The sequence below is a fragment of the Pseudorasbora parva genome, chromosome 13, assembly GCF_024679245.1.
Source record: "Pseudorasbora parva isolate DD20220531a chromosome 13, ASM2467924v1, whole genome shotgun sequence".
Classification (NCBI taxonomy): Eukaryota; Metazoa; Chordata; class Actinopteri; order Cypriniformes; family Gobionidae; genus Pseudorasbora; species Pseudorasbora parva.
The window spans coordinates 9,012,234-9,022,642 of NC_090184.1; the positions used below are offsets into that span (position 1 = coordinate 9,012,234).

At 38.4% G+C, this 10,409-nt stretch overlaps 1 protein-coding gene across 2 annotated transcripts in view; it reads left to right on the forward strand.

Annotated features, from left to right (window-relative positions):
- The window catches only part of wrap73 (WD repeat containing, antisense to TP73), a 29,343-nt gene extending 18,940 nt beyond the window's left edge, over positions 1-10,403 (forward strand). For both annotated transcript variants that reach the window (XM_067413109.1, XM_067413110.1), the window contains exon 13: positions 3,492-10,403. In XM_067413109.1, the coding sequence (XP_067269210.1) occupies positions 3,492-3,601 (110 nt within the window). In that variant the 3' untranslated portion in view covers positions 3,602-10,403. The remainder of the gene's footprint in view (positions 1-3,491) is intronic.
- Positions 10,404-10,409: the final 6 nt, after the last annotated feature.

Here is a 10,409-nt window from a genome sequence, read left to right on the forward strand (position 1 = left end):
AGTACAAGGATATCCTGGACGAAAACCAGGATATCTTATATTTAACTCAGGTGCTGTTCATTTCTTCTGATCATCTTTAAGATGGTTCTACACCTTCATTTGAGTCCAGCTGTGTTTGATTATATTTATTGGACTTGATTAGGAAAGCCACACACCTGTCTATATAAGACCTTACAGCTCACAGTGTATGTCAGAGCAAATGAAAATCATGAGGTCAAAAGAACTGCCTGAAGAGCTCAGAGACAGAATTGTGGCAAAGCACAGATTTGGCCACGGTTACAAAAAAATTGTGCTGCACTTGAGGTTTCTAATAGCGCAGTGGCCTCCATAATCCTTAAATGGAAGAGGTTTGGGATGACCAGAACCCTTCCTAGAGCTGGCTGTCTGGCCAAACTGAGCTATCGGGGAGAAGAGCCTTGGTGAGGGAGGTAAAAAAAAGGACCCAAAGATCACTATGGCTGAGCTCCAGAGATGCAATCTGGAGATGGGAGAAAGTTGTAGAAAGTCAACCATCACTGCAGCCCTCCACCAGTCGGGGCTTTATGGCACGGTACGGTAGCCTCTCTTCAGTGCAAGACACATGAAAGCCCACATGGAGTTTGCTAAAAAAAAAAAAAAAAAAGACCTGAAGGACTCGAAGATGGTAAGAAATAAGATTCTCTGGTTTGATTAGACCAAGATAGAACTTTTTGGCCTTAATTCTAAGCAGTATGTGTGGAGAAAACCAGACACTGCTCATCATCTGTCCAATACAGTCCCAACAGTGAAGTATGGTGGTGGCAGCATCATGCTGTGGGGGTGTTTTTCAGCTGCAGGGACAGGATGACTGGTTGCAATTGAGGGAAAGACGAATGTGGCCAAGTATAGGGATATCCTGGACGAAAACCTTCTCCAGAGTGCTCAAGACCTCAGACTGGGCCGAAGGTTTACCTTCCAACAAGACAATGACCCTAAACACACAGCAAAAATAACGAAGGAGTGGCTTCACAACAACTCTGTGACTGTTCTTGAATGGCCCAGCCAGAGCCCTGACTTAAACCCAATTGAGCATCTCTGGAGAGACTTGAAAATGGCTGTCCACCAACGTTTGCCATCCAACCTGACAGAACTGAAGAGGATCTGCAAGGAGAAATGGCAGAGGATCCCCAAATCCAAGTGTGAAAAGCTTGTTGCATCTTTCCCAAAAAGACTCATGGCTGTATCAGATCAAAATGGTGCTTCTACTAAATACTGAGCAAAGGGTCTGAATACTTAGGACCACGTGATATTTCAGTTTTTCTTTTTTAATAAATTGCAAAAATGTCAACAATTTTGTATTTTTCTGTCAATATGGGGTGCTGTGTGTATATTAATGAGAAAAAATGAACTTAAATTATTTTAGCAAATGGCTACAATATAACAGAGTAAAACATTTAAGGAGGTCTGAATACTTTTCGTACCCACTGTATATTTCTCTGACAACAAGATTTATTTAGCTGTTTTTTCCCCCTGAATATTTGTGGCATTATGGAACAGCATCAGAAATTAAATGAAATAAAATGTCTCTGCTTTTTGGTGAAACTGCACCTTTCAAAAAATCTTGAAGACAAAATATTATGATTTTGTTTCTCATATTTTTGTTTTAAGTGGCTTAAAAGACAACTCTGGTGAAAAATGAACCTAGGGGTAATTAACACAAAGATACTGAGTAGTTCGTTCTCCGGGATGTGTTTTCATGAAATCAAATGTAAAGAGTTTTATCTATTAAAAACAGATTAGCTTATAACGCTACTGTATGGGGCATAGGATAAGTAAAATTAAATCGCTAATCAATACCATACTAAAGCCGAGTTCACACTGTCCGATTTTTGACTCGCCAACAGGTTTTGCAAAATCGCCAACAAATGCCCGAGATCATAGGCAAATTGGTGCTCGTGCACGTGGTGACAATCACGCAGTGCGAATGATCAAAGACGCCATCAGAGAGAGTCGCAGACGCCCGCAAGATATTTGGCATGCTAAATATCTGGACCTGTCGGCGATTCAAACTCCTGCTGTGTGAAAAGAGTTATGACTGAAAATCACATCGGCAATGACGACAGCCAATGAGAGATTAAGTTACAGGGCAGTGGGAGGTTCAGGGAGGAGTTACAAGCAGAGTATTTTAGTATTTTAAGATATATTTACAATTATATCAAACAAACAAAGCTCAAATATTTGCATATCCAGCCGCAGCAGCAGCACATTACAAAAATATTTATTTACCTCAAACTCTCTTTGCAGAACACAATCCTTGCTCCCTCTGTCTCCCAACAATTTCCTCCACAATATATTTTTTTCTTTTCAACTCAAATCAGCACACAGACAATTTGGTAGCCTAGAAATCTAGACGCACCCTAGCGGCAGCAAATTTAATTTGCCCGCAAGTGTGGTCTAGCAACTCTCAATTCCTATCTGAGCTGTATTCCTCAGAATCTGGACGGCCCAATCACATCGTGTAGGTAGGTATAGAGTCGGCGGGCGGGGCCATAATGATGACGGCCGAATTGCGTTTGCGTGCTTCTAGTAACACAGTCTTCTAGTAAACACAGAAACTGGCGAACGGCGGCGGTCTTTCGAATCAGCTCTGCCCGCGCCTCCGGAAAACTTGGAGTTAAGCTTTTCTCTGAGAAAAGAACAAAGAGCGGCACTGAAGTCATTCTTAAAAAGGGAAGATGTGTTTACAGTCTATGGTTCGGAGTTTAGCCGACCGGATACGGCGAATGTTTAATCAGTCAGCGTGCTCCCCTTCACCGTCGTTGCTCCGGTTGGTGTACCGCTATCCTATCGCGTGCAGAGGGAGTTTGTCAGGCTAACAATTTGGAGCACTTCCTAGAGAACGATCTACTCGGTAACCATGTGTTAATTACCTCAAGGTTCATTATTCACCGGAGTTTATTCACATTATTCACTTTAATACGACATATTTAATGTATTTTATGTATCACCACATGGAGTTCTGGATGAACATAGGGTGGTAGATTTCCACTGATGTTAAAGATCTTCAAATTGTGCAGGCAGATGCCTTTGCCCATTAACAATGGCAAAATCACTGAAATGTAGAACCTCTTATTGCTTAATACAATGACAGCAAAGCCAGTGTGATGAAAATGTTGCATAAATAAATGTATTAATCGTCACAATCAATTCTAATATCAGTCATAACATGAAAATAATTTTCCACTTTTTGTATTGATCAGAATTTTTATATCAGTGCATCCCTAAGCAGCAATTCAGTTAGGCTGATCACTGTTGCGTTTTATTACATAAGGAAATTATTGCTTCTGTTAATATCAAATATAATTGATGTACAGACACAAGTTTGAGTATATCAGCCTTTTTTAACAACTTTATTTTTTCTTTTATGTACAGTTGTTTTAGGAAATATGTTACCCCAAGCAATACAGAAGGCTGATTGCATAAAAGGAAGTTGTGTGGAACAATGTAACTTTTCTTTCTCTGTTTCCTCACAGGCAGTTTTCAGGTACAGTCTCTGTTTTGGCACTGCAGTGGCAGCTCGCTCATCCTGCTCTCAAAAGAGCAGCTCTGCCTGTGTTACATGGAAACAGAGGAGGAGAACTAAACCAAAGCACTTCATCACACTCCCAAGAGTCTCTTTCTACAATATAACACAAACTGCTCCCAATCGAGCATAAGAGACTCTGAAAAACTCTAGACAAAAACACTGTGTCTGCAAATATACCTCTGCACTTTTGTGGTTTTAAGGTAGGGTTTTTATAATATTCTCATCTTGACAATATTGATTGTCAATACAGCACATGCTAGTGAGTAAATATTTATCAGGTATGTGTTTCTACCGCACCAACCTGGTGCAAAAAAAACAGCTTTCACTCAGATCTGCTTCTTATGGCCTTAGGCAAGCTAAATAGCCGTTACACGTGCTCCGTGAAGGACCAAGTATATCTTACAAGATTTTATATCACTTTAGATTTACTGTGAATTTTAGAAGAATGCGAGTTGTGAATGTGAAGCCTTTTGCTTAATGACAATGTCTGTAGTATTTAAATGTTTTATAGATTTATTTTTATAAAATTTAGATCTACTTGTAATAAAGTTTTCTACATTGATGTTTCCAATAATTGTTTTCTTTTACAGAGATTACAGGCGAGTCTCACAACACCTGACAAGAACATTTTACAAAAATGTATATTACTATGGATGGATATTACATACTACTTGTATGTATAAATACTTTTTTTCTTTTACACCCCATGAACGACAATTTGTGTGGAATTATATAACACACAAAGTTTCTGCCAGTCTCATGTCACTCTTGAGTACCTATAGAGTAGTATTGCATCCTTCATATCTCCCAAGAGATATGAAGAGATTTAGTTTTATCATATTTATAAAAGACAGATACGCTGTACCGAATCTTTCCAAAATTAGTCGAACTCGTCCAGGTATGCAGTGGGCAAAGCTAAACACTAATGAGCACACACTACAGCATGGCATTTTCCCTGGGTAACCTGGGCGACTCACTATACATTTGTGTTGTTTTTAGACTCGTGACTGGAAACAAACAAATACACACTAGCAGAACGCCGTTGCTGCTCCAGGAAAACAAACTGCACCCACTGTTCTCTTAACCATGGGTTATTTAAGAAGTTGAACATGGTTATCTTTCCCTCACAACCAGAAACACACTTCTTTAGTGACATAGTTGATTTCGTGGTCTAAAAACAAAATGACAGTGCTCCCGAAACCTGAACGAAGCTCGTTGATGGGCGCGCTCTTGCTTTCGCTCTGGTTAATGTGTGCGTGTTCCGTGAGAAGTGCCAATACAAGGAATCCTTCCCGTTATGCCCTCATACAGGGCCATGCTTGAAAAAAACTTTTCAAAACTTATTTCAATCCTGAAGGAGTGTATTTGGCACAGAAATACTCCATCATACATCCATCTATTTATTTTTATTTTTGGCCATGTTTAGCTTGAGAATCCAACTCTTTAACAGTGTAAATAAGTCAATGTGCATGAAACAACATTCTTGGCAGGTGAAGATTCACCCTTGCATATAAATCATTTTGAAAACAATGAAAAACACCCAACAAATGAAATGCGTTAAAATAACAGTAATTTTACTTAAAGTGTGTTTATAGTACAAAAAGTATTACAATGAAACGTAGGTGAATCCAGATAAAATTGTTTAAAGATGATTGTTTTTTTTTTTTTTACATACATTTTTAAACAGAAACCTGGGAAACCTGGAAGAGTTAAGAACTAGACTTTGTTTGGATAACAGAAACAGTATTTTAATGTAATAACATTGTTGAATGGATATTCAAATAATTTGTCACTTAAAACAAAATGACATGCGTTTAAGCAGAGGAAAATGCTTATATTTTGGTGAATTGATATATACAAATATTACACCTATCAACTTGCAGGCATAATCTTCATGCACGATTTTGCATTACAATAAAACAAAATATATATGTAGAAAACAAACTATGATGGCAGTAAAAGAAAAAAAGATTTAATTTCAACAAGGATACCACGATCTCTGTATGCATAGCAAAAAAGCAAACCGAAATTGGCCAACAAAAGTGCATAAGCATGAAAAATACTCTGAACCCGTAATCGCTCGACAGCGGGAAACCGTCTTAGTCAGAATGTTCCACCGCCATGCATCCTTACGCAAACAGTTTATTTAAAGCCAATCTGTTGACCAACATCACCTGAGGATTTAACAGCATATCTATTTGCCTTAGTTAAAAATGAAATGCATAACTTTAGCTTTTAATATTGTAGCATCCAGTATCATCCATATTTTCTGTAACTTATTTTCTGGTACGAACAATTTGTCTACATAAGGTTGAAAAAAAAAAAGGCATGAATAATCAATAAAGCACACAAACATTAGTAACAGGAGTACACTACTTTTCATGAGGTTAACAGTAGCCACAATAAGACCAGAAATACGCAGCCACGGGACTTGAACAGAGTGTGAAAATAAATGTCAGGCAGGTGCAATCTTCCCTTCTTTTTTTTTCTTTTGTTTTTGGATATGTGACCCAAAGCTAAAGCAGACTTTTCTGAAGAGATATTGCTGATAATGCTATTGGAAAAACATGTTGCATCTCATTTTAATGATTTGAAATTTTCAACACAGAATTACTTTTAATAATTAGTTTGATACACTAATGAGAATTCGATTTTTCAAATTACATTAGTGAGCTTTTTTTTTCTGTATGCAAAACATTTTTTTAACTTCATTTTGAAGTGAAATCTGACCTAGGCATTTCTGTGAAAATATATTTAGAGGAGACAGCAGAGCAGATGCTACTGAATGTGAATTTAAAGGTACATGGGTCTAGACCTAAAAAAAAAAAAAGTCCACAATGTGAGATAATATCTTCACTAAAGGGTCCAAAATCACCTTGATTTAAAGAGTTTCACACCTTACCAAAGCACTGAAGTGCAGTAAAATTAATACATTTTCCATTATGCAAGCCTTAATATTAATTTGACAGTATTGCTGTTCAGAAGGCAGGGATTTTTCTATGACAAGCTTTGAAACCCTTAAATCACACTGGCCCCATTCATGAAACAAACAGAACAAATGGCCATCTGAATCATTTGTAAAAATCATTTGCGAATGAATGCGTACTTTTAATTACATTGTTTGACCTCGCAATGGAATCCATCAGAATGTCATAACTGGACCTTCTAGTGAAAACAGATTCTCCAATCATTTATACTGCGTCCAAAATCAAATATTTCCCTATTATATAGTAGTATTGTCACAATACTGGAATTTCCAACTTCGATACGATACCTTGTAAAATACAGATATTCAATACCACAGGCCTGCCATACAAATAATTGATCAAATTATTTTGATAATGTGTGATTTTGTTGTTATGGATTGCATAGGGCACAGGCAGGCTTTATTTGAATTGTTGAACTAGATTTACATTAAAAAAAAGTATGTAGTCAGTAATAAAATAAGAGCAAATAAAACAAATCGCAAAGGATAGCACAAATAAATACAATAAAAATAGAGACAACTGAAAAAAACAGCTTTAAATGTTTACAGTATATTCAGGTAAGAAGTTAAATAACACTGGATGTTTTAATTGTAAAAATGAAATATATAAATGCTTCCAATTAAATTTGCAAAAGTCATTCAGTCGAGCAGAGTGATTTTCTCTTGACAAACAGCAGCACAGCTGTCACTTTAAGAGCTAATGCACAGATCCAATATACTGTTTCTCGCAAATATTGCACTCCAAAACTGACTGTATTTATCTGAATATTGTGCTATACAGGCATTTTGACAACCCTTTGTATGTATTGACCATTTCAAAATCGGAATAAGTCCTGGAAAAAAGTAAATTTGGTACTCGCAAGCTGTTTAAGAAGCGGCTTTATTAGAGCTCCACTTACATTGATCGGTGGTGCATGTGCTTTTGGTGTGCAGTACAAGGCACTATTTAATCTGAGCATTGAGACGAGTAAAGGCCCTTTCACACTGGACGCAATTTTGACGTGCGAATAATTCGCGCAATGTTTTTTTCTTTCCATCAGCTGTTTGTGTAATGAGCGCTTCCACACGGACGCGAATGTGCTGAGGCGAAAAAACGACATTTATTTTTTCCGTTTCGATGTCGATTTTTTTTTTACTCTAGCGGTGACAAAAACGGCTTCAACCAATCACATAAAAGGAAACAAAGGTGACAAAATGTCCAGTTGACAATTAGTCACAAGCTATTCAATCAACTTTAACTTTTGCCAGGCATGGCATTTCTCATGAGATTACAACTGTAAGCTGTACAGCTGGAGCTGTGTTTGCCCACTGTATGATACAGACAGCAACTTAACTTATAAGTTAGTATAATAACTTATAAGTTATTACCTTTTATAAATAGTTGATTTTTTTCTAAACATTGTGTCCGCGATTATGGAAAGTGAACGTGTTGCCATCCGTGGGCTACGTCTGTGGCACTGAAATGTTTACATGTGACTCGACTGGAAACATCTGCTCGGATCGATTGATTCCCAGAAGTGCGCGGTTTGTCTCGTCAGATGTGCTGCCCGTCTCTGGAGGAGATCCTCAAATTGTCTCACAGACTTTAGAAAGTAAGTGCTGAACAGGCCATGATAAAGTTTTAGCTCCTGTTCAAGATTAGCATCCTCCCCTTCAGACTCTGTTCTATAAGACTGGCTGCACCCAAAACCTTCCTCTCGGTCCTTTAAATAAAATGAAAAGCTCATCTTCACTGAATGATGAAGTGCCCGTGTTTTCTCAGCTGTCGCCGCGAATGCTTTGGAATGTTGGAGCTCTGAAACGTCGCAAATTCGTGTCGCGGCTGATGTGAATGGTTTTGACGCGAAATATTCGCATGCGAAATATTCGCTTATTCGTTACGCTTTTTCGTTACGCGTCCGGTGTGAAAGGACCTTAAGTGAGTAAAGGCGGGTGTGTCAATTCACCATCAGAGAGAAGAGAGCGAGTGCGCGCAAATGCTATCAGTGTTTCTATACTGCAGAAAAAAGCATTGGAACTGCTTCACATATTTCATTATCGATACATATTAAAATATCAATATTTGTGACAACACTAGTATGTGAAAAACCAAATACAATCGTCCAAATACATAGTTGAAAAACAGTAGGCGAAAAGTACACAGATGACCTATTTCCATCGAAATTCTGAAGAGCGCATTGGATGGCCACTTTACTATCCCATGAGGCCACAAGAGAGGATTTTTGAATGGCAGTGAAGCGACCCAACTGACACCACTGGTCACATGACAATGACAACATGACGAATGTAGTACATCCAATTTCATTAATACTACACTCACCTAAAAGATTATTAGGAACACCTGTTCAGTTTCTCACTAATGCAATTATCTAAACAACCAATCACATGGCAGTTGCTTCAATGCATTTAGGGGTGTGGTCCTGGTCAAGACAATCTCCTGAACTCCAAACTGAATGTCAGAATGGGAAAGAAAGGTGATTTAAGCAATTTTGAGCGTGGCATGGTTGTTGGTGCCAGACAGGCCTGTCTGAGTATTTCACAATATCCTCGGTTACTGGGATTTTCACGCACAACCATTTCTAGGGTTTACAAAGAATGGTGTGAAAAAGGAAAAACATCCAGTATGTGGCAGTCCTGTGGGCGAAAATGCCTTGTTGATTCTAGAGGTCAGAGGAGAATGGGCCGAGGTATGCAGCAAAGCATTTGTGAAGCCACAACACGCACAAGCTTTAGGCGGAAGGGCTACAACAGCAGAAGATCCCACCGGGTACCACTCATCTCCACTACAAATAGGAAAAAGAGGCTACAATTTGCACAAACTCACCGAAATTGGACAGTTGAAGACTGGATCCCTTTATGACCACCATGTACCCATCCTCTGATAGCTACTTCCAGCAGGATAATGCACCATGTCACAAACATCGAATCATTTCAAATTGGTTTCTTTAACATGAATGAGTTCACTGTACAAAAATGGCCCCCACAGTCACCAGATCTCAACCCAATAGAGCATCTTTGGGATGTGGTGGAATGGGAGCTTCGTGCCCTGGATGTGCATCCCACAAATCTCCATCAACTGCAAGATGCTATACTATCAATACGGGCCAACATTTCTAAAGAATGCTTTCAGCACCTCATTGAATCAATGCCACGTAGAATTAAGGCAATTCTGAAGGCAAAAGGGGTCAAACACAGTATTAGTATGGTGTTCCTAACAATCCTTTAGGTGAGTGTATATAGTATTTTTTAATGCTTGCGAAGTAAGTTTCAAACCAGATGTAGTACCTACTACACAGTATGTGATTTCGGACGCAGCATTAGTCCACCCCTTGCAAACTCATTCATCTGCCTCTACTTTTAAAGGAGACCAATTATGCAAAATTCAAAAGGTATTTGAATACAGATGTGCATTCACTGTGTGTAAACAACCAGCCTATAATAGTACACATCCATTCCTTTTTTTTTTAAATCCCCATAAATCATAAACAGTCTCTCAAAATGAGCGGTTCCTGATTCCCCCCTACTCTTACATAAGAGTCGAATCAACTCCATAACAGTTACATAAATTTATTCACGAACCACTCAGAAACACCACGTTACATTATACAAATCTGAGTCTCTATCATTGTCTGACTCCGGTTTGAAAATATAAGGCAGTTTCTGACGTTTTGGCTGTGTGAGATTCTTCAGTTTTGTTGTTGCCAGAGTATCTAAAGCAGGAGCTGTAAAGGCTCCGCCCTCTTTTGGAAAGAGGGGCGCTGAGCAGCAGCTCATTTAAAGGGACACAAAGTAAAATGGTGTCCATTTGCTCACACCCAAATAGGGGCAAATTTGATAAGCTGTAATAAATGATCTGTTGGGTATTTTGAGCTGAAACTT